Below are 24,440 nucleotides of genomic sequence, written 5' to 3'. Positions count from 1 at the left end.
TTACTATAAACTGTCACTTAAAAATAAAATAGTTCACTCTTTATCAGTGAATATAGCTGTTTGTACAGCAAACCAGACAATATGAATGGACAATATGTCCATCAATGCAACAGCATCTCCATGCCGTGGGATTCATATGAACTAATTTGAGTCCTCTGCTTTGATCCACAAAGTTTTCCATCCATTTCAGTTTGGACGATAAGCGTTAATCTTTTAAAGTGGTCTATTACTGTGAATTCTGATGGGTATTAATAGACTCAAGGATACGGTCATTCTAAGAATAGTTGAGACAGTTGTTTGGTCCTCCCCAGGGTCAAACCTGTAAATATAGCACAACAAATCCTCCTTCAAAAGGAAGCAATCAGGGTGTTGAGTTACACCCCGTCTACACAACTAGTGACGCGACACGACAAACTCCTGTGATGCTGCTGACGTCGTGAACTTGCAGTGTAGACCAGGTGTTTAGATGAGCTGTTACGTCCATGCAAATAAGTTCTTATCAGATACTACACTCTTAAAAATAAAAGTTCTTTACTGGCTTCTGTGGTTCCATGAAGAACCGTTAACATCCACGGAATCTCATAAAAGCCCTAAGAAGAAAATATTCTTTTAAAAACTGTTCACTGAAAGGTTCTTTGAGGAACTGAAAATAGTTCTTCTGTTGGATCGCTATCCGAAAACACCCTTTTGGAACCTTTATTTTAACGTGTCGTACTTATTCCTTATTTGCTTCTAATTACTCAATACTGACAAGTGACTTCAACTAGTAGGACATTTTTCGGCATTGAATTCAGAATAAGGATTGTGGCTCAGGAATGTTAAGCCGATTTAAACGGCTTCTCGAACAAGAACAAATGTAGGGCATTACTTGATTTTGTCCAGAATTGATTGGATTGTGGTTTGCTGGATCTCATGTGAGTGAGAGGTTACAGGTTACCCTGCCCTCCTGCCAGTAAACACGTCATCAGGGGAGAAATGAGCTGCAAGAGGGAGGGGAAGTTATTTTGAATAAAGATTACAATGGTACATGGATTTTAAAAAATGATATGCACAGATAAATCATTTATACTAAACACGGCAATATTCCATAAAAAAAAAGAATGGTCAATTTTGATTTCATGGTGACTTAGTAGGCCTACTGGTAACATAAAATAGATACTAGTTTTAAGAAATAAATGTTGAAGCGGCTTGCCAGATATGTCTGAGGTAGCCGCTGCCTTGCTGTCCCTCTGTCGGAAAATTGGGAGAAATGCAAGCAAGACTCTGCAAGTGTGTCCCACACGTTGCTAATAAATATCACTGTGAAACGGGGACATACGTTGCACAGCTGTGGTCTGTGGTTAGAGATGTCACTGGATTGATCGAATGCCACACAGAATCGTCTTACTGAACAACAACAGCCATCGGCTGTTTAATAATGGCGAGGCGTGCGTTTGATCCGTTGTTTTTATTTTATTTTTCTTGTATACTTGAAGCTTAGAAATGTTATATATGTATGTAGTTTTTTACACGAGTCTCTAAATATAGTAAACCGTTAAGAAAGTGCTTTATACATTATATTTGGGGTTGGTGAATGGCCCAGTTGGACATGTGAATTTGGATTTGGAGACATCTGCCGGTGAATGATGGAAATGCGGAGCTAATTTCAGGAACGGGTTAAATAGGATAAAGCCAGGATAGGATACAATGATACAATCTTATAGAATACATAATAGAGGAGTAAAAGTGCGAATTTATCAAATTAAATTTTAAGCCTTTATAAGGTTGACTGAATTCCTGAATAAACAATTGCATGATCTGTCTGTTTCCTGGCCATGAGTCAGCTGACCTGAAGCAGAACCAATGGGATTCGGGCTTTGAGGAAGACGAGCTGGAGCCTCGAGCTGACAGCAGAAGCACGCGCTGCGAGTGTTTGAACTTTACACGTGTGTCTGGCCAATGTACATACATGAATACCGAGGTAAGTCTGCTTTTGAAATATTACATTATTAAATTATATCACATAATATTACATTATCTGATCAGTCACCTGCAAGTAAAAATAAAAAAAACGAATCAGATTTAGATCACGTAATGGCATTCAATAAACTTCAATGTTTTGGCAACAGTTTCGAAATTGTCATAATAGCCCATATATCTACACGTTATGCAGGTGTCGGTTCTGTACTTTGCAAAAAGTGCCGAATTAACGGGACTTAAGGCGGAGAACATCACTGTTCCGTCAAACATAACATCTCTACAGCTGTGGCAGGATTTGGAGACCAGACATCCGAGGTGAATTATTATCACAACTATATTAATACTTTTGTAGAATTTTTAAATCAGTGCTATTTGCACTGCAAGTGATCGACGCATTATAATCAAACAGATGCCGTCAGTCCAACAACCAGAGAGACTTTGTTTATGCGTTGCGCTCCTGTGCAGTGTACAACTTCACATTGTTATAAATGTTATATCAGTATTACATATGGTAATTATTTTTGTTATATAATATATATTTTTACTTATAATATTAATTATATGACGCAATAATTGTTATTATGTGTGTATTATTATTCATAATAAAGTAATACATATTTATAATGTTACTTTCTGGCATAAATGTTAACTAATTTTATCATGTCATATATATGAAGACCTCCGATGCAAAAGCCTCTAAAAGCCACCTCTGTCAAAAATGAGATAATAATATTGAGTGAATGCTCTCCGTTCATCAAATACTTTCACTTCAAACTCACTAAATCCCAGCCTCAGAAATCTCGGTACTTGGGTAGAAACCTATACATAGGAGCCCGATAAAAATGTCAGTATTAAACAAAAACTTTAAACGGACTTAGAGGCCTTTGCATCTGAAGTCTTCATATATATACAGGTCCCTCTAAAAAAAATTAGCATATTGTGATAAAGTTCATTATTTTCCATAATGTAATGATAAAAATTAAACTTTCATATATTTTAGATTCATTGCACACCAACTGAAATATTTCAGGTCTTTTATTGTTTTAATACTGATGATTTTGGCATACAGCTCATGAAAACCCAAAATTCCTGTCTCAAAAAACTAGCATATTTCATCCGACCAATAAAAGAAGTGTTTTTAATACAAAAAAAAGAAGTCAACCTTCAAATAATTATGTTCAGTTATGCACTCAATAATCAATACTTGGTCGGGAATCCTTTTGCATAAATGACTGCTTCAATGCGGCGTGGCATGGAGGCAATCAGCCTGTGGCACTGCTGAGGTGTTATGGAGGCCCAGGATGCTTCAATAGCGGCCTTAAGCTCATCCAGAGTGTTGGGTCTTGCGTCTCTCAACTTTCTCTTCACAATATCCCACAGATTCTCTATGGGGTTCAGTTCAGGAGAGTTGGCAGGCCAATTGAGCACAGTAATACCATGGTCAGTAAACCATTTACCAGTGGTTTTGGCACTGTGAGCAGGTGCCAGGTCGTGCTGAAAAATGAAATCTTCATCTCCATAAAGCTTTTCAGCAGATGGAAGCATGAAGTGCTCCAAAATCTCCTGATAGCTAGCTGCATTGACCCTGCCCTTGATAAAGCACAGTGCACCAACACCAGCAGCTGACATGGCACCCCAGACCATCACTGACTGTGGGTACTTGACACTGGACTTCAGGCATTTTAGCATTTCCTTCTCCCCAGTCTTCCTCCAGACTCTGGCACCTTGATTTCCGAATGACATGCAAAACTGAGCAACAGTCCAGTGCTGCTTCTCTGTAGCCCAGGTCAGGCGCTTTTGCCGCTGTTTCTGGTTCAAAAGTGGCTTGACCTGGGGAATGCGGCACCTGTAGCCCATTTCCTGCACACGCCTGTGCACGGTGGCTCTGGATGTTTCTACTCCAGACTCAGTCCACTGCTTCCGCAGGTCCCCCAAGGTCTGGAATCGGTCCTTCTCCACAATCTTCCTCAGGGTCCGGTCACCTCTTCTCATTGTGCAGCGTTTTTTGCCACACTTTTTCCTTCCCACAGACTTCCCACTGAGGTGCCTTGATACAGCACTCTGGGAACAGCCTATTTGTTCAGAAATTTCTTTCTGTCTTACCCTCTTGCTTGAGGTTGTCAATGATGGCCTTCTGGACAGCAGTCAGGTCGGCAGTCTTACCCATGATTGCGGTTTTGAGTAATGAAACAGGCTGGGAGTTTTTAAAAGCCTCAGGAATCTTTTGCAGGTGTTTAGAGTTAATTAGTTGATTCAGATGATTAGGTTAATAGCTTGTTTAGAGACCCTTTTCATGATATGCTAATTTTTTGAGACAGGAATTTGGGGTTTTCATGAGCTGTATGCCAAAATCATCAGTATTAAAACAATAAAAGACCTGAAATATTTCAGTTGGTGTGCAATGAATCTAAAATATATGAAAGTTTAATTTTTATCATTACATTATGGAAAATAATGAACTTTATCACAATATGCTAATTTTTTTAGAAGGACCTGTATATATATATGTGTGTGTGTGTGTGTTTCATGTAATAATATTGGGTATTTCCAGTGTAAAATATTTAATGCATATGGACAAGTGTCTTTCTTTGCCTTCTGAAGACTTGTTTAAATTGTATTGTACTATACATGCTATAAATCATATAAATAATGCTTAGAATAACAAATGATCTGTTGTAACCTATTATTTTCTGATTGAGCATGTTACATTTTTTTTAAAAATGTTTTATTCATTATGTTCTGAATCTGATGAGATTTTACTGAGATTTTGTCCTGTTTGCCAGACTGTCTGTGTTACGGGATCAGGTGGTCCTGGCAGTGCGGCAGGAGTACGTGCCTCTGGGTGCTCAGCCCTTGACCCTCAGAGAGGGAGACGAGGTGGCCATCATACCACCCCTTAGTGGAGGGTAAACGAATTACCAAGGTTAGCATCAAATCTGATAGCCTACCTGTCTCTCTGTATGTATGCATCTATATTAACATGTTTTTTGTACATACATACATTTCTTTTGTTTAAATGAATGTTTTCTGTTTTTTTAAAGGTATGGCAGCAGATCAGGGTCAAGATCTAATTACACTCACGACGGACAAGCTTTCTGCTGATGGCGTCTCTGAATCTGTGACGTGTCCCTCCTGTGGCGCTATATCTCTGTTTATTGGTCAGTCTTTTGTAGTTGGATCATTGCTTCTGTTTAGAGTTGGCTTTCTTACAGATACATATAATTGTTTTTGTTTATGATTAATTTAAACATTTTAGAAACACAAATTCATTACAATTCATCAGCAGACCCTGGTCCCTCCAACAAGCACATGCACCTTCCAGAGCAGAAGGGTGAAATGAAGGATTCGAATGTAATCTCCTTTTTCAGGGACTACCAGAGATCATTTTGAGGGAAAGAAAGTAATACGTCTTGAATATGAGGCATACATTCCGATGGCAGAGTCAGAACTGAGGAAGATCTGCAGTGACATCAGGACAAAGTGGCCCAGCGTCAGACATATCAGCATACAACACAGACTTGGGTGAGTCTCACAGTTTGTTTAGATAACGAGAGTTCATTGCTTGATATTTTTACATGTAAAGAATATGTTTGTTCTTTCCCTGCTCTGTCCACAGTGTGGTTCCTATAACAGAAGCAAGCGTTATAATAGGGATCTCATCACCGCACAGAAGTGAGTCCTTGGAGGCGGTGAAGTACGGCATCGACACACTCAAAGCCACTGTACCAATCTGGAAAAAGGTATGAATAGACCTAGTAGTGCATGACTTCTGTGTTACCCTAGATAGGTACACATATTTATTTTTTTAACAAATGGTCATTAAAAGGAGGAGATGCTTTTTCCAAATGCTTTTTGGTAGTTATTAATAAACTTAAGTTTACAGTAAGTTTTGGACAATATTTAATGAATCACTTTTCCTTGCAAACGTAGTAATAAGGTTGACAAATGCAGTTGACACAATTTGTGTAAATAATAATGAGTTTTGTCTTCCTGCCATGTTGTATTTTAAGTGATAGTACAACATGAAATGTTACTTTAACCCTTTAAGACCGACGCGTGTGTCTGTTTAAAAGCCTATAGAAACTGAAACCAAATTGCTAGCTCAATCATTCTTTTTGCATACAAAACCAGAGATGTAACATGTTCAGATCAAGCCTCCAACATGCCCATGTTGCGTTGTTTTCACCCTCTAATCAGTCTGTACAAACTGCGTAATATGCGTTTACAAAAAAAAAAAACACAAAAATGCATTGCACGTCTTTGCACACATGTTCTGTAGATCTGCGATTGATAGTTACGTCTTCCGATGGCTCATTGACGCATCACGTTCTGTGCACTATGACCCCTGGGTGTGTCGCATGTTGTGACGTCACAAGCTGCGTCATTTGACCATGCGTTTGACTCGCGTGATTTTTTTTTTCCCAAACCACTTCAGCGGAAATCCCCCCCTGTAGCCGATTCTAAAGTTTTCATTGCTCATGTCAATCACTGTACAGATTGCCTACACCAAACACTGATCCCTAAACCTACCCGTCATCACTGTAACCTAAACCAATGAAATCGGCTGCAGGGCGGGATTTCCGCTAAAGTGGTTTAAAAAAAAAAAAAAAAAAAATCGCACGTTTGACTCCCATTTGCTATATGTTCCTCCTTATCGTTATTGTCTTTTTACCATTGCTTTATTTGATCATTTCTTTCTCCTTTAGACACTCACAAATACAAGCACATTCACACACACACACACACACGTGCGTGCGCGCACGCAACGTTATGTCTAAACGAAAGTACACGGACGCGGAGGTTTTGAAAATACTAATTGCGTCCGATGAACTATACGTCTGCTCATCTATTTATTTTATATTTTAACCAATTCAATGTCCAATCAATATTCAAAAGCAAAATGTTATCTGTTTGACCACAAATGTAATTGAATATTTTACATGGCATTTCCCCTCCCTTTTTTTGAATGAGTGTAAAAATGAGTGTATCTTAACTAATTTATGTAAACAGTTCAAATCAATTCTGTATAGTTTTAAATTGTTTTATGCACGTTTTTCACATTGACAAGTTTGAGGTTGACATTTATCCATTTTTTGTATTGAATAAAATATGTAAAAAATAAATAATTAAAATTGTTTTTCTTTTTGTTTATTGCACTTTTGAGATATTTATCTAGTTACTATTGATTTTTTACAAACATAGCCTTCAAATTGGGAGAGTAAGGATTATTTTGATGTATGGCATATGAAAATGCTCAAAAGAATGACAGCACAGCATGTAAAAATACAAAGATATACTCTGGTGGAATTGTTCTATGGCAGGTCATAAAGGGTTAAGGAATTTTTAACAGGGCAAATATTACAAATTTAATCATTAGAATTATAAAGTGTGTATCATGACTTATGGTTATAATTATTGGATACAGTTGAGAAGGTCAAAAACTCAGAAAACAGCCATTTGTCCAGCTAGTTTCCATGCTAGGTTGGTATATATGGTGGTATATAAGCAAATAGTTTTCAAAAAAAAAAAAAAAAAAAAAAAGGTTATTTGTGCCTCTATTAAGTATAATTAACTTTATTAAGTATTAAAGTGATAAAGTTTTAAGACTTGACAGTATACCCTGTTTGTAGAACACTGACTTTTTGTTTCTTTATAAGAAATGATGGTTACACTTTATTTTAAGGTGACAGTAACATAGTACTTATTTGAGTAAGTACAGAGTAATGTTAATTAACTTTAGAGCTACGGTAATGGTTACTTGTAATTAAGTACATGTAGTAATGCGAAACTGTCACCCTGAAATTTAGTGATACCGAAATTATAGTTATATAATAACAACTTGTAACGTGTTAATTATTGCCATCAAAGTGTAATCATTTCTCTTGTGCAATTGTTTACAACATGTTTGTAATTATTTTGTTCTTTTCAGGAAATATATGAGTCTGGGCAGCCTTGCTGGAAAGAGAACAAGGAGTGTTTGTGGGCGGATGATGGAAAAGATTCTAAGGAAAGTTGAACTGTTAAATGAGCTACAGTAAATCTCGTGAAGCATCAAGCACTTTTTTATTGAAAAAAATACAAAGCTCAAGTTCTCCTGTAACACCTGATGAAACACAAATACAGATTTTCATCAAACGAGTATATTCTGCTCTTTTTTGTGTGTGTAAAGAATAGAACGTTTTACAAAGGTACCAGTGCAAAAACATCATGTAAACATTAAGGAAAATCTTTGTTGCTTATGTTGCCTTTGATTAGACAGGCCTCTTTTCCTGTCACACCATCAGTAGAAGTTAAACCCTGAATTAATACAAAATCATACCTACTTATTTATATCAACTGTCATTTCAAAACATTAAATAAAAGTTAACATTATCAGTAATTCCTAGACATTTCAAAGTATTCGAGTGTTTATTAACAAAAGCATTATACACTGCCCGGCCTCGCTGTTTGGATTTAAATAGGCAAATGCTTAAGAGTTTATGATTGAATCATAAATGCAATGTTTCTAGCATGTTATATGTCTGGCAACAGTTCTTCTAACCCTAATTGATGGAGTGTATAGATTTTCATTTCTTTAACAACCACGTAGGAAGACGCATCATGGCAATACTCCAGGAGGACAATGTCAAGATTCATCAGGATCAAACTGTGAAAGAATGGTTGTGAGGAGCATGAAGAATCATTTTCACACATGAATCGTCTCCTCTGAGTCCAGATCTTAAACTCATTGAAAGTCTTTGGGATGTGCTGGAGGAGACTTTACAGAGTGCTGGACTCTTGCATTGTCAATACAAGATCTTGACCAAAAAGTGATGCACCTCTTGATGAAAATAACATCACAACATTTATTTCCATTGAGAGGTGCATCAATTTCTGGTTAAGATCTTGTAATATCTTGCTTATTTAAATCCAAACAGTGACTTTTTTTTTTTGTCCGGGTAGTATATAATGTAAAATATAATACGGTTTTAAAAAGTGTTGCCTGCATTGTTTCTTATTACTAACTTGATTAATTCGTTAGTAGTATTTACGACTAATAGACACTAACTTTTTCTCGTTTAGTATCAGTACATTTCCCAGATGTTTTATGCAGAGTAGCACTGCTTATTACTTTAGTTATTTGCTCATGATTCTTGCATAGTACGGACAAAAGTGGCAGCTGTAGAATTTACAGAAAGAGTTTTACAGGGTGTTGCTTTGGCCATAACACATTTACATTTTATTGTATTTATTTTATGTTATTGCTGAAATGGTTTCACTATGACTGATATAATAAAGCACATAACAAAGGCCCAGATATACTCATTCTTGGCTTAGGGGGATAAAAAAGCGACCATCCAGACGCCGCCCACATTTAGATGATTATGTAAATATGTGCTGCAAGCTTTCCTTTCAACAACAAAAATGACAGCGGTGAGAAAACAAGACTTAAAGCATCTGATAATAGTGATGTGGATTTTCGCACAAGCTCTGCAATTCAGCACTCCAGTCATGTTATTTATATAGCACTTTATACAATAGTTTGCTTTAAAGAAAGCAGCTTTACAGTATTAAACGTGAAAATACTATGTGTCTCTTTTAATTAGAATTACAACTCTCCAGTGTGTTCATGTTTTTACTCGCGTCTGACCTCCAAGGACTGAACAACAGAAGAAATAAACGGGAAGGATTTCCACGTCAAAGACGGCGGAGCCACAGCTATTACATAAACGCCACGGGCCAATGGAAGTTGTTTACCAGTCAGAACAAACTTTTCCAGAAAGTTCGCTATAGCAGCAAGCTGTTTCGAACTTACGATTTTGCTTGAAATATATCGGAGCCTTATGTGTTTGGTAATTTTCGTACTCAACTATAAAACAAATGATCAAATAAGAACTGAAAGGTCCATGTTTTCTCATATGCCAGCATATGACACCAATAATCAAAAGTCACAATAGTCAAAAAGATCTAGTTAAATACTCTACTCAGAGGAAGTGGTAAGACTGAGCCAAAAGATACACCCGCTAGCAGAGAAAAAGCATATGAGAAAAATGAATGGGATTGGAATACCAGTTGTAAGTTAATGCATTGTAATCAAACCGGCATTTTCCAGTTCATTCAGTTCACTCTTTCTAACCCCGTTCTGGACATTTGTGTCAGGGAAGAAACCTGTGACATCTCCAAATGAGTCTCGGCCGATCTTTCAGGGCGCCTCACTGTTTTCCTTCAGATCCTGATCTTCCCCTTCATTCTCCTCGTTCTTCATCAGCTTTTGATACTTCCTCTTGAAGAATCCAAGCTGAACATAAACACATTGGTTTTTAAAGGAAGACAATGGCACAAGATGTACGCTGAAAAGACATTGTGAGGAGAAAGCTAAATTAAGCACCTTCCAAAGCAATGCGACGGCAAGAGCCAATAATAACAGACCGCCGATAACACTCCCTGCAATGACGCCCACCGGGACGTCCCCTTTAGCTCCAGGTTGGCTCACTTTGACTTCAACCTGCAATGAACTCAAGTCAGTTGTCTCGACATGGGTAATGACTGTCGACGTGTCGGAAGACGTTTGAGGCAGTGTTCAAATGATGACAATACCTTCAGCTGTTTCTGCTCGATGAACAGTAGGTCCGGTTGAGAAGTCTCTATATCAGCTCTCACAGAGAGCACGACGTACAGGAAATCAGCCTTGAATGGGCAAACAAACACATGGTTAAAGTCCCCCTGTGGTGAAAATCAAGCTTTTAATGTTGTTTATATGACTGTGTGGTGTTTTTATTATGTTTTAAGACAAACCATGTGCAAATTCATAACTCAACACCATTGCTGAGTATTTTCTCCTTAAAACTGCAGTGAACCAAAGAGAGTCTCAAAAACGCGGTTTGAAATCGTTGTTTTTTCTGACGTCACAAACTACCTTGTAGGGATGGGACGATTACCGGTTTCACGATAAACCACGATAAAATGGCCTGGCGGTTAGTATTATCGTTTAAAATTTAATTATCATAAAAACCGTGTTTGATTATCGTGATTTTGAAAACTCGCGGTAAATCCTGTCCAGCCAGAATCAGTCTGACTCAGGCGCTACGCGAGCAGGCGCGCAGATGCAATGTTGTTTTTTTTGCGCGAGAAGACATGGCGGAAGGCAGTGACAGCGCACGGGAGATTTTTCAGCCATCCAAGAGGACAAAATCGGAGGTATGGTCGTATTTTGGCTATTACAAGAGTCCCGAGGGCAATTTAATCGAGGATGGGCAGCCTGTCTGCAAATCTTGCAAGAGGAAAGTCGCTGCAAAAGGGGGAAACACGTCAAATCTGCTAAGTCATCTAACGTTACGTGACAACCACCCACTGAGTTAATTTTTTACCTTAATAGCACAACTAACTTGGGCAAATAATTAGACAAAAAATGTATTGGAGATGAATTATTTCATTATCTCACTTGTAATTATTGCAAAGCTTCCGCGAAGAGAAAAGTTTTACAGCAAGTGGATTTGAGCCAAGACGAACGAACATATTCAAACTATTAAGGGTGACATTTAAGGGATAATGTATTGTATTCATTCATAGTAGGGGTGTAACGATATTTGAACCGAACCGAAAAACCGCGATACACCACCCACGATACGTATCGCGATACTCTCATGGTGAACCGAACGCGCCCCGCCCCCTGCGGCCCCGCCCAGCCCCGGCTCATTGCACCTCATGTGTTATGTGTACACAACGAATACAGGGCTGTTGCCTAACCACCATTAACCACATATAATCGCAATAAGCTCAGTGTTTTGTTACTTTTGATAATAAGCCAGGTGTAATCTTTCAAATTATGTCTATTTGATCACGAAATGCAAACAATAAATGCCGTTTTGGCGCTCTTAGATGTGGCGTGACAGATATCACTGTATGCATGCGGCAGCGCGGAGCGCGATCATCTCTTCCTCAGTTACAGAATAAACATGAATGGACACCCGAAGGTATGTTGAAAGATACAGTATACTTACTGAAAGGCATCATAACTCGTGTAAACACTCAATCAGTGTTTCAACAGCGGAAATACGTCAATAAAACGCTTAGTTTTTCACATAGCTTTATATTTACCTCAGGCAAGTCATTCAGTGTCCACAGCTTGCTGGTTTGCTAACTCTTTCACTAAATAAATGATATATATTAGCCTATATATTATATTTTACTTAACCTGTTTATGATGTCTTGATTATTTAATGTATGTTTAAAATAGTTGTCATGAAAATAACAGCAACTGTGTAAATTATTATATGACAATAACAAATTAGAGTAAAAACATGTTAATGCAAAAATTGCCTTATGTGCAGTTTACATGTTTTCATACAATTTGTTATTTGAGTGTTGATTATTATTATATAATTTAGGTTAAAAGTCTAGGCTCTGTTGTTAAGCTTTAATGTTATAGTAATCATGTGCAAGTAAGGGCTGTAGTTTACAGCATTAGCAGATAATTTTGTTGTCCTTGAGAAACGTTTACTTGTAATTGAATTAATTTAAAGACAAGGACTCAATTTGCTCATTAAAGCACTGTTTAATAAAAAATAAAAGCAATTTTAGCTTTCTAACCCCCCCCCACCCCACCGAAATGAACCGAACCGAACCGAACCGAGACCTCAAAACCGTGGGACGAACCGAACCGTCAGGTTTGTGTATCGTTACACCCCTAATTCATAGTAAACTTATTACAGTTTTATTTTTAATTTTTTACCACAGAAATAATTTCAGGGACATGAAATATTGAATTGTGATTAACTTAATGTTTTTAAATCTTGCCGGTTTATAAATCCATTATACAAGTTACAGTGTCCAAATCAATCGTAAAGTAAATGTGATCACTTCAACAATATTGTAGTAGTATTAATACTAAATTACTCTGATTTAATTTTCAATACAATCAAAACTGAGACGCAAGACACACACCGCGTCCACGGTGATCCGAGACATGGATGTGCGCTGTGTAGTGCGTTGCTATTTACAACAGACATTATAAGTATTCCAGTAGTTTAGTCACCCTGACCCAACCAACATATTTTGTTCATTTAAAGTGTGTGTGCGTGCGTGCGTGTGAGTGTGTGTGAGAGAGAGAAAGCGATTTATTATTTATTAATAATAATAATATTCAGTCATACACACATCCATAAGTGTTATTATCATTATTAATGATAGGGTTTAATGACGGGTTCATTAAAACCTGCACTAGGAAAACTTATACCTCTCACTCTCAGGGCTCCATGTTAATGTTAATATAATGTTTATGCTTAAAAAAGTGCATATAGCTGCTAGCCTGCTAATTGTATTTTTTGTTTGTTGATTTTCAAATGTTTTCAGGGTGAGCATCAGTTCTTTTTGAACATTTCCATCTCATTTTAACAAAACCGTGATAATATTGATAATCGTGATAACTTTGGTCACTATAATCGTGATATGAAATTTTCATACCGTCCCATCCCTACTACCTTGTAACCAATCAGGTCAACGTGTGATCGTCAACGAGTGAATCTCTGAGCTGGTGTGAGTGAGTGGAGGCGGGGCTAATTTGCATATTCATAGAACAGCGTATACTAAATGAGGGAAGGGTGTAGAGTTACATTCAAGCTATTTTAAGGCATGGATATTTTTTTTCAAGGAAAAAGCATTTAAATTAGGGCTGTCAGTTAAACGCGTTATTAACGGCGTTAACGCAAACCCATTTTAACGGCGTCAATTTTTTTATCGCGTGATTAATGGTCTTTTTGGCAAACTTTGTCGTTTTTTTTTCACATGCTTTTGCAACAGGACGCGGTATGCGCTATGAAACCCATTCATTTCAATGGCTTGCGCCGCGCAAGGACGTTTTGTTGCTTCGTCGATCAAAGCGCAAGCGGATCTAGCTAGACCGGAAACAAAACAACAGGCACGCCGCACACACTCGTTTGGGCTTGCAAGCCGGCCAAATAGTTGGTTAGCGTTACAATTTGATTGGATGACGAGCGCGAGACGCCGAAATGGATGCCAATAAGATTCTGAATGGAAAGTTTACTTTTAAAAAGTTGCCAAATGGTTCCATTGACGAGACCAAAGTGATCTGTGTGTTTTGTCGTTGTGAACTGAGCTATCATCATCGCAGCACGTCCAGTCTGAAATACCACTTGATGATCGCCAAGCACACACACACACACACACACACACACACACACACACACACACACACACACACAGCTGATGCGAATTCTCCGCCCCCTCGTTAATATCAGGACCTCGTCAGTATTTCTTTCACCCTTTTATTGATGGACAGTGTTACATTGTGTGAGAGATTATTTGCTCCAAGTGAGAATGTTAGTGTGAAATTGAACACAGTATATGCCAATGTTGTTTTCAATAAAAAACATTTGCACAAAGCAAGCCGATCCACTTTTCCATGTTGATAAAAAAATTAGACAAAAAGAAATCAAGAGACATTAAGAATAGATAAAAATGTCCGATTAATTGCGATTAATCGCGAGTTAACTATGACATTAATGCGATTAATCACAATTAAACATTTTAATCGTTTGACAGCACTAATTTAAATATGTCATTTTGGTGATCAAAGATGAGTTTCAAAGGATAAAATGATTGACTACAGGGGGACTTTTACCCCAACACTTGTATGAGAAAAGTAATGAGATGATTTCACTTACCATTGCAAAGGTGCCATTCCAAATGTTTGTAGTAACATTCAGGTAATAATCATTCTTCTCCTCCAGGTCCTTCAGGACGCATCGCATAAACTGACATGTGGCCGTTTTGCAGTTCTGGTGAACAGATGATCAATACGGTTACGGCTTTGCGGACGGAAATTTCAAGACATCCTGTTATTTGTAATCCTGAGACAGAATTAGTCATCTTGACTTGCAAATCAACATCTAGATCTAATTGAAAACATTATTACACAAATAATTATTACTGGGTTTCATTCTTCATTCGTTATTACTTCCTTTGTGTGTCGCAATCAATAACAATGACAACAGTAAATGCTTTTTTCTCTTTCTTGGATTTCCGGAAAATATTAGATCAAGCACCTACCAGTTCCTCTGTTCCTCTAAAACTCTCCTCAGTGAATCGGGCTGGATAAGGTTTCTGACTGATCTTAAATGGGTCGATCAGATTGCTGTCGGTACAATGGAATTTTTCAGCCTGTTTGCAGGAAATATCGTCGTCAAATCATTTCCACATGCACAGACACTGCTTTCAGTCATATATGGATGGCTAAATACATTGGGTGTAAAAGAAACTGTTATTGCTCCTCACAGGTGAAGTTTTAATGCTGGTTATGTACAGAAGGGGATTTCCTGCTCTAGTGCTGTTTGGCAGCGACACATTGAGGTAAACCAGGCTGACTGGGACAGTTCCTGTAGAAACCTGTTGAAATAAATACACTAACATTAGCAGGCTGAATCACTACCATGAGTGAACAGCCTGAAGGATTTATCCATTTCACTACAACATGAACTCACCTTTAAATTAAAGTTAAAATCTGGGCCGATGTCCTTGTATCCCCTTACTGTGGTTGCAAAATTTTCCTCTTTTTCCAGTAAATAAACATCTAAGTTTGATTCTCTGAAAAAAATGTGAATATAATAAAAAAACATTTAAACATTAAGAAATAAATATTATGATGGGGTTAAAATGTTTTATTTAACTGATTTCAAGCAGAAATAGAGGAACTACTCAACATTATTTTAAAAGAGGTTTTAAAACAGAACAGAAATATAATGTTTATATAAATTACTAAGTTACTCAGGATTTTTCTCCAGACGGGTTCCCACACTTTATAACCAATTCACTTTCATGATTTTTTCCATGACTTTTCCAAAGTTTGGGATCAGAAATGTATTTTAATGGGTTTTAATTTTTTAAGTATCCTATACTCACCATTAATTTGATCAAAAATATAGTATTATATTTTAAAATACAGTAACTGTTTTCTATTGTAATATATTTTAAAATGTAATTTATTCCTGTGATCAAAGCTGGATTTTCAGCAATTTTCTGTCTTCAGTGTCACATGATCCTTCAGAAATCATTCTAATAAGAAACATTTCTTATTATTATCAATGTTGAGAAGAGTTGTGCAGCTTAATAATTTTGTAAAAACTGAATTTTTCCCCATTAATATATAAGTTAAAAATAACAGCATTTATCTGAAATAGAAATCGTTTGTAACATGTAGATGTTTTAACTGCATGGCACTTTCGATCACTTTAAAGCATCTTTGCAGAGTAAAAGTTTTTTTTTTTTTTTTTTAAATGCCCGGTAGGCCTACCGTATGATTACTAGAGGATTTAAAAAAAAAAAACTTTAATCGAGATCAGTCACAAAGAGCACTTTTTATCAGAAGACAGGTAGAAAAATTTACACTGACAGTTTTAATTTCTGAAACTTTATCAATTTCCATGATTTTTCCAAGTGTGGAAATCACACATTTGAAATGCTCCAATATCATTTAATGCTTTCCTGAAATGTGGGAACCCTGTACGAGAAAAATGAAACTAGCACAGCTAGTAGACTGCAGAATGCAACAGCTGACCAATCAGAATCAGACATTCCTGATAGGTGTTTAATAAAGGAAATGTTGTAATGTTATAAAAGGGGTGTGTTGTCTGACCTGCTGAGGATGATCTCAGAGTTGTATTGGACAGGAATGGATTCATGGAAAAAATTATCAGCGGGAGTTTCCTCTGTGCTGTCACTGCAGTGCAAATAAACCAATCAAACATTGATGAACATTAATTCATCTGTGGATCTTAGAGCTATGAACTGTCACATTTTTTTACTTTTCTTAATTTCTATATTTACCTTAAAGCCTCAAAGACAACTTTGGCATCTTTTTCAAGCCGATTCAAGTTAAAGTCAAAGTTTACCACGAACGTAACCTGAGGAAAAGTAACAAAATCGTTAAAATCCTATCAGTCAGATCTGAAGACGAATGCTCGCAGATGTCTGACTCACCGATTGGTCTGTCCTCAGGGCTGGATAACTCAATTGGCAGATGAGTTTGTCTGAATCTTTCATCAGAGTGCACTTCACTTCTGTTCCATCAATCTGAAATATCAGAAAGCAAAAACAGCTGTTTTGAACACAAGAACATGCCTGTGCTGTTTAAGTAAAACACAAATACAGTACACAGTATATTGCACTTAAAGGGATAGTTCACCCAAAATTCGGTCATTAATCACTCACCCTCATGTCCTTCCACACCCGTAAGACCTTCATTCATCTTCAGAACACAAATGAAGATATTTTTGATGAAATCCGAGAGCAGTCCCACCCACTGGGAGCAAAGCAATTTACACATTCAAGCCCCAGAAAGATAAATACATAATTAAAGTGCAATCCAGTATTTACCTCTATGCAAATATAGAGGTAAATTATGTTGTTGTTTTTTCGCAAACAAAGCACTTGCGTCGCGTCATAAAATTGAGGTTAAACCACTGGAGTCATGTGGACTACTTTAATGATGTATTACCGTTTTGGACCTTGAATGTGTAAATTGCGTTTCTCATAATAGAGCGACCAAAAACTCTCGGATTTTATCAAAAATATCTTCATTTGTGTTTCGAAGATGAACGAAAGTTCATCTTATGGGTGTGGCACAACATGAGGGTGAGTAATTAATGACAGAATTTTCATTTTTGGTAGAACTGTCCCTTTAAATTACGGGTAGAATCTTCTGGTCAGATAAATGTGTGGGTGAAACAAATAGCCTGCCACAGCACCACCTGAATCCAGCCCAGTTTTATTCAAGTTCTTTTCACAATCATATATTGTACTGCTGATGTCAAGTAGAATATAATTAATGAATTGTCTGGATTGGTTGTAAAGTACCAGTGGTGTAAAAGAAGCGTAGAACAGGTTACTGGAGTGGCTGACTGTCACCCGTGCATTGTATGCATTTTCCTTCCTGTTCATCACTGTCACAGTGAAGGAGAGTCTTCTCTTGTTCTGGCTGACAACCAGTGGAGTTTTGCTAGAAATAATAATAAATAAACAAAACACTTATAAATACTTCAATGCTAATAAAGAACCTTTATTTTTAAGGGTGTAAGAGATTTATATGGAAACTTTTCACAAAAGAAATTGGGTGCTAGTTAATTAGATCATTTCAAATTTCCTTATAAGAGATCATTTATTATTAAGAGATTAGCATGAGATTAACATTGATGACTTGTTTAAGTCATATGGTTGAAGGAATCTTACCCACGTTTCTCTTCACTCTCCACACTCAGTACCAAGTCACTGAAGCAAACTTCATCTTGGCCACAGTCCTTTGAGAATGGGATCTGGACCAAACCAAACCCCAGAGATAAACACAAGGATTTAGGAAGATTTTCCTGAACAAAGATGATGCATTCTTCTATTCTTAATAGCCTAAGTCAGAGGATTTTAAACTGGGGTCCAGGGGGTTCCATGGAAAATTGGATTGATTGTACTATTGTAGCCAAGGTATTGCTACTGCCATACCCTTCCATCCCCAATTGACGCCCCTGATCGAAAGGTTAGAAATCCCCTGACATAGTTGATTCATTTGTTTATTAATTGCCCTTTTTCTTAACACATGCCCATCACAGTAAACCACAGGCACTTCAATTTTGGTTCTCGCAACACTCACAAAAAACTCCCACGCATTGGGACTGAAGACGTCTAAAACCGGGTTTGCGTCTGGATAGCTGAGAACTACGTCCACACGCAAAGCAATTGAGTTGACGAGGTCAGGGGTCTCCTGCACATACACATCATGCTCTTCACACATGTCCTGCGCAGAGACGCTGATGTCTTTCTGGAGGACCCGATCCAAGTTGCTGAAATAACCTCTAGGGCTGACCCGAGAAGACTGCAGGTCAGCATCCAGGGTCAGGTTGTACTTGATACCTGTTTTTATAAAAGGATGTGTATATGCATTACTTCCTCTGACCAAATGTGTCCATCTCCTAAAAATATTAAACCAGACCAGAATCAGTATCCTTACCCACTGGGCCCAGTGGATTCGTTGGTTTAAATGTTGCGCTGAAACACACTTTAGCCTTGAAGCAGGACACCTGCCTCCCACTGTAGCGACACGGTTTACTCAGGATACTGATCTTATCAGGGGTGAAGGAAACCTTGGCTGTGACCACTGCAACTGCGCTACCCCTAAACCCACAATGAAAGAGTTCAAGAATGCATCAATTAAAACTCAACCGTTCAATTGATTTATGGGTTTTGGAACAAACAGGAGAGTCCCACAGAAAGTCGATGCTTAGAGAATTGCTGAGGTGAAAAATGGGATTCCAGAGGACAGCTGGAGCGATCATTTCCCTGGCCACAAACATATCCAGATATCCCACCATGACAGAGGCCGTCGATGCAGCTGTTACACACTTCACTCAGTTGTTGAAGGTGGGCCGTTAATGAAGTATTACAAATTAGCATGGTCTCCTGTTGCATGGAACGATCTAATCGAGCTGTTTTACACCCCCGCAAAGTTGTAAAAAAATCAATTGGTTCAAATTCTCACCAGAGTTGGACGACTTTCCCAAAAGCCCCCACTGTGACATCTGGGATCGAGTCTCCATTCATATCTCCGCTGGCGTCTAGAGAACGGCCAAAGTACTTCAGCACTGGGTCCAGTTTCGTTCCAATAATTTTCTAAATTGGTGAGAATATTCTGAATTTTGGCACTTGCAATTACATTTTATGTGCTGAGAACTCAATGAAGTGTTTCGTTCTACCTGTGAGCTCTGCTTTCTGATGGTCTTTCTGTCTCCATAGTAGATGTAAATGGCACCATGGCCATTGCCTTCCAACGGGGCACCAACCACCACGTCACTGAAGCCGTCCAGGTTCAGATCTGGGACGACAGTGATGGCCGTCCCAAACCGAGCATTCTTTTGAGAACCCTCCAAAAAACCCTGGTTACTTAAGATACCCTATTAAAAAATGAAATGAATAATAAAGGGCTCTCATAAATTACGCAGCATTTCGAGGATTGTTGCATTGCAACATTTCGAGGTCGGTCAATCAGTATTAATGAGTATTATCTCAAATCAATATCATGTCCCCGTCATTATTTATGTGGTGAAAAGCTGTGTAATAAGTGATATATGACTATATTATCCCTTAAATGTCCATCCGTCTGAAATTGTTAACTTTGAGTGTCAATTAAATGCAGCCTTGGTGAGCATTAGAGACATCTTTCAAAAACATCAAACAAATCTTACCAACACCAAACATTTTGAATTTGGTGGTATTTAAGGTGCATTCGTGCCATGTTGGAATTATCATAATTCACCCTTCGCAGGGAGTTTGATTGACAGGCGATCTGACCAATCATAATCCGCCATCTGCCAAATCCACCATTTTGTCCGACAAAGCAGTCAGGAGAGTTAGTAGATCAACGTCGGTGGACTTGAACTTGAAAAACAGTGTTTACTGACATCTTCCCTAAAAGGAAGAAATGATCGGTTCACGAGCAGCTCTAACTGAGCCTCTACAGCGATCTGTCACAACACATTAAAGAGCCAAAACATTTCTTTGTAATTAACTTGAAAGTTCAGACTTTGTTTCAAATCAAAAGTAAACTGGTCTGTCCAGTCTGTCGGCGTGTTGTCAGTGTCCTCTTTGCTCCGCAATGTATTTTTCACTGCGTGAGAACATGTGGCGTGAGAGCGCAGTGGCTTGTCGGACATAGCAACAGTAACTGTACGTTCACACCGCCGCCGACTTGAGCTTCCAAAGCGGCCGGAAGTCGTTCATTTTCAATGGAAGCTGGTTTTTCTCAGCTGCAAGGAGCGTCAAATCCATCGGCGTCGCGTTTTAGGCGTTTTGAGCGTCAATCAGAAAGTTGAAAGAAGCTCAACTTTATGGTAATGAGCTGTGACGCGGTTCAGCGGCAAGCAGCGGCAAAACGCCAGCAACCAAACGGAATATAGACGTCCTTCGCGCTAGCTGATTCCGGAGAAACATACGATGTAATCTTTCGTTCCTACCAAAACATTAGTTCCGAGAAAATGGAAGAGAAGCCAATAATCGCCGTTGCTGGGATTCCTACAGGTTTCCTATTATTTATGAAATGACGTTGTTTGCTTATAGGGACCGCATGAGCGCAACTTTTATTTGAAATATTTATGAATGCTCGTTTTAAAGCGGGAATGCAATTCATTTGCTCACGGTGACACCGATTTGACCAATTGCATTTATAGCCTAATGCAAATTATAATAGTAATAGCTAACTATTCTTTTTTTCCCGACCAAATGTGACCAAAACGGTTATAAAAATGCTGTCATTATAAAAGGTTTCTTCAATGTATTGCTTGTTTTTTTCTGTTTATTACATTTCATGTTGTGACACTTCTATTCTCCCTGCAACGTCAGAGCGTTCAAAGCGTCCAAAGCGTCAACAAGCTTCCCCGTACTTTTTGACAAGCGTCCTTGACAGGGCGGCCAGAGCTTCTTTGACGCTCAAGTCGGCGGTGGTGTGAATGTACAGTAACTAAAAGGGGGCGGGCCTTTGCGAACGGTCAATTACGGCAGACATGTAAAAACGTCCTCATAAAACTCATAATTACAACTTGTAAACTGCATTTTTTGAGAGCTCTTACCACGTGACCGCTGTACCACCTGACCACCACCGCAGATTCATTTTGCCGTTGATAGTGTTGCCACAGAAACATGAAGAGCTCTGACGCTGCGTCCGATATCCATACTTAGTACTACATTTGGTTTGAAACTTACTTCGCGACCACTAAAAATGTATGTTCTATATAGTATGAACGTGTGTAGTTTGAATGAAATTCTGACATATTACATCTGCCATGTTGTCACTGTCATGTGACAGTTGCTTTCGCTCCATTCACAAATCCTTTCCTGTGGCCTTTCAATCCTTTCATGGGATAGTAAAGTGTCCATCGAATGCGCACTTCAGAAACTCGGCAGAAGAAGTAGGTCATCCTGGAACTTTTCGCCTACTGTTTTTTTAATACTGTGTATTAGGGACACACTACTCTGTTGCCATACTGTTTTTCTCCTACCATATAGTAGGGAAGTATTCGATTTCGGATGCAGTGCGAGTCGAACGTCACATGTTGACATCTCATAATTATGGTAATTTACAACATGGTGTGAATGCAGCATTAGTGTATAAAAATCTTTTACAACCTTCGCTTTATTAGTAGGTTATATAATATACTGTAGTTAACTACAGAAAAAAGAGAAGGAAATAAGCACAATATACAAAATCACCTTGGTAATGGTGAACAGGTAGACTCGTCCTGTCTCAAACTTCTCGTCGCTCATGTACATCGGAGCTCCAACCAGCAGCAGATCAGTCACTCCATCAGCGTTCACATCAACGGGACAGAGAACGCTGCCAAAATAAGACCCGATCTGCAAACCACACACACCAAAATTACACATTACAGGACTTTACTTTCTTATGAAACTCAAGGTCATTAAGGGTCAAATGTACCTGATCTCCTCTTTGTGAATCTATGACCACAGGTTGTCTCTGGCTGTCAATGATGTAAACTATAACCTGTCCTCTATGAACGGCACGAGGAGCACCGGCCACATAAAACTCAGACGAGCCGTCAGTCACAGAGCTCACAGAGTAGCCTGGATATATGTCAGGGGAATATTTATACACAAAAATAAGTGAATTAATCTAATATGCTACCTTTTGGAAAAAACATTCCAGTGTTAATGTAAAAATTATGATATTTCAGTTCATTAGATGCAACAAAACAAACTTATCTATACTGGTGCAATGCTTACCAAGTAATGAACTGTGATTTCTATCTTCCAAAATTTTCTCAAACGCAGCTTTGGGCAAAATGTCTGATTTCTGAGCAGTTTGGTGAACAATGGTCCCGATCCAATTATATGCTCCAGCTGCTCCCAGTAGGATCACATCCTAGAACCAAGACTCAAAGTAAACCACCAGGAGAAAAAAACATCTAGAAACACTGATGGAAATACACAGACATATAAAGCCAGCACCTTATTTCTGGTCTGGTATGCACTGAACCCCACTTGAGACATTTCCAGTTTGAAATTATCCCCACTACCTTTTCCAACACCTAAAGATGTCAATGAACAAAAACAAAGGCAATATTTATTGACAATATATGTTTGTAAAGAAACGCATGTATGTTACATTACTCTAAAAAGGCTTTCATTTATATGTAACACACAGTAAAATCAGCATTATCATGGACCTTCAATGTTGAAGATTCGATCTCCAAGAGTCCCGACAATCTCTATAAGCGTCGCCTCCTCAGACACATTGAAAAAGTATTTCTCGGTTGGATTACTGGCTATTGACTTAATCTCAGCGATGAGTTTGCTTGTGTCGATGTCATTCCTTATATAATATCCAAGCACCTAAAAAAGTGCAAAAATTCACCTCTTCACAACATTCATAAATACTGAATATTAAAACCCATATATGAATTCATGCCTTCACCTAGGACTGTATATCTTTTTATTTTCACTAACCGCAATGCCAAAGCGAGTAATATTTTGGCTCTCGCATGCCGGAATAACGGTTTTCCTCAGATTTGCATCATGTGACTCTCCATCAGTTACCACCACCATCACTTTAGTGGCCCCAGGACGACCTCCGTATTTGGCCAGGAATGCCTCCTTTCTGTGAGATCCAATCACCCGCAGAAATCCACACGAACCCACCAAGGGAAAAGAAAGCATTTAGTGTGAAATCTCTGTAAAGCTAAAGTGTAAAAACTACTTTATAATCACAGTTATAGTGGTTTTGTATATACTACTGTATATAACTTTGGGCACTTTTTTTGTTCCAGGAGCAATTTGTTTCACTTTTTCCCCCATTATATTATATTAAACAAAAGAAAGTAAACTTTTTTTATCATGTCTTTTCAAATGCTTTTCAAATGCTTTTATGTAAAATTATCATTTTTTTGCTTGAGATATTTGATATATAAGTGATCTGTGAAGGAAACAAAGAAAAATCAAAGAACTGTAACTATCACTTGTGAGCAGAATATGTACACTGTAAAAAATGATATGATCAATAAGTTCTCACAACTTATGTTTTTACATTGCTTTAACATCAAAATAAGTTAGGCAATAAGTTATACAGGATTAACACATTTTTAAGTTAATGTAATTTAAGTTGAAATGACTTAAACATCAAAGTTGATTGTACTGAAAATTTTAAGGCAGAAACTTTTTTACAGTGCAAGTCTCATTTGTAATTGTCAAATTATTGTGCAAAAAGTGTTACACTACTTCTATTCCTGCTACTACTACTAATAAATTAGCCTTAGTTGGACAAAACATCAACCATTAACCCCCCCCCCCCCAAAAAAAAAACGTTTGCACCACTGCCATTTTCATCACAGAATAGTAAACACAATATCTTTATGTGATAAGGAGAAAATGGTATAGAGGAAATGTTCATCTTTGAGACATAAAAAATGAAAAATGAGATATAAGATGAAAACAAT

The 24,440-nt window shown here is 37.9% G+C and overlaps 3 protein-coding genes across 3 annotated transcripts in view; 2 read left to right on the top strand and 1 right to left on the bottom strand.

Annotated features, from left to right (window-relative positions):
- Positions 1–1,777: 1,777 nt before the first annotated feature.
- LOC130087143 (molybdopterin synthase sulfur carrier subunit) lies at positions 1,778–4,882 on the top strand. Its single transcript, XM_056253369.1, has 3 exons — positions 1,778–1,960; positions 2,153–2,274; positions 4,743–4,882. The coding sequence occupies exons 1-3, from the start codon at positions 1,793–1,795 to the stop codon at positions 4,867–4,869; spliced, it is 417 nt and encodes a 138-aa protein (XP_056109344.1). The 5' UTR covers positions 1,778–1,792; the 3' UTR covers positions 4,870–4,882.
- Positions 4,883–5,002: 120 nt separating this feature from the next.
- Positions 5,003–8,346, top strand: LOC130087142 (molybdopterin synthase catalytic subunit). The gene is made up of 4 exons (XM_056253368.1): positions 5,003–5,117; positions 5,328–5,481; positions 5,576–5,699; positions 7,889–8,346. The coding sequence occupies exons 1-4, from the start codon at positions 5,003–5,005 to the stop codon at positions 7,973–7,975; spliced, it is 480 nt and encodes a 159-aa protein (XP_056109343.1). The 3' UTR covers positions 7,976–8,346.
- A 915-nt stretch (positions 8,347–9,261) lies between these two features.
- The window catches only part of itga2.2 (integrin, alpha 2 (CD49B, alpha 2 subunit of VLA-2 receptor), tandem duplicate 2), a 48,863-nt gene continuing 33,684 nt past the window's right edge, over positions 9,262–24,440 (bottom strand). The window contains exons 8-29 of the mRNA XM_056253366.1: positions 23,455–23,605; positions 23,175–23,340; positions 22,957–23,036; positions 22,732–22,870; positions 22,427–22,572; positions 22,201–22,344; positions 19,692–19,889; positions 19,478–19,608; positions 18,950–19,113; positions 18,593–18,852; positions 18,181–18,263; positions 17,809–17,950; positions 16,933–17,025; positions 16,780–16,856; positions 16,589–16,672; positions 15,438–15,540; positions 15,232–15,342; positions 15,007–15,117; positions 14,622–14,735; positions 10,537–10,626; positions 10,328–10,444; positions 9,262–10,237 (exon numbers count right to left, since the gene is read on the bottom strand). Coding sequence (XP_056109341.1) covers positions 10,142–10,237; positions 10,328–10,444; positions 10,537–10,626; positions 14,622–14,735; positions 15,007–15,117; positions 15,232–15,342; positions 15,438–15,540; positions 16,589–16,672; positions 16,780–16,856; positions 16,933–17,025; positions 17,809–17,950; positions 18,181–18,263; positions 18,593–18,852; positions 18,950–19,113; positions 19,478–19,608; positions 19,692–19,889; positions 22,201–22,344; positions 22,427–22,572; positions 22,732–22,870; positions 22,957–23,036; positions 23,175–23,340; positions 23,455–23,605 — 2,800 coding nt within the window. The 3' untranslated portion in view covers positions 9,262–10,141. The remainder of the gene's footprint in view (positions 10,238–10,327; positions 10,445–10,536; positions 10,627–14,621; positions 14,736–15,006; positions 15,118–15,231; positions 15,343–15,437; positions 15,541–16,588; positions 16,673–16,779; positions 16,857–16,932; positions 17,026–17,808; positions 17,951–18,180; positions 18,264–18,592; positions 18,853–18,949; positions 19,114–19,477; positions 19,609–19,691; positions 19,890–22,200; positions 22,345–22,426; positions 22,573–22,731; positions 22,871–22,956; positions 23,037–23,174; positions 23,341–23,454; positions 23,606–24,440) is intronic.

The sequence above is a fragment of the Rhinichthys klamathensis genome, unplaced genomic scaffold (assembly GCF_029890125.1).
Source record: "Rhinichthys klamathensis goyatoka isolate OS25496 unplaced genomic scaffold, OSU_Roscu_1.1 h1tg000104l_1, whole genome shotgun sequence".
In the NCBI taxonomy this organism is placed as follows: Eukaryota; Metazoa; Chordata; class Actinopteri; order Cypriniformes; family Leuciscidae; genus Rhinichthys; species Rhinichthys klamathensis.
This window is presented reverse-complemented; position numbering and strand designations above follow the sequence as displayed.

Coding starts and splice junctions, on each gene's coding strand:
- LOC130087143 (XM_056253369.1), top strand. CDS start 1,793: ATGATCTGTCTGTTTCCTGGCCATGAGTCAGCTGACCTGAAGCAGAAC. Junction 1,961..2,152: donor GTACATACATGAATACCGAG/GTAAGTCTGCTT, acceptor CACGTTATGCAG/GTGTCGGTTCTGTACTTTGC. Junction 2,275..4,742: donor TTGGAGACCAGACATCCGAG/GTGAATTATTAT, acceptor CCTGTTTGCCAG/ACTGTCTGTGTTACGGGATC.
- LOC130087142 (XM_056253368.1), top strand. CDS start 5,003: ATGGCAGCAGATCAGGGTCAAGATCTAATTACACTCACGACGGACAAG. Junction 5,118..5,327: donor CGCTATATCTCTGTTTATTG/GTCAGTCTTTTG, acceptor CTCCTTTTTCAG/GGACTACCAGAGATCATTTT. Junction 5,482..5,575: donor AGCATACAACACAGACTTGG/GTGAGTCTCACA, acceptor CTCTGTCCACAG/TGTGGTTCCTATAACAGAAG.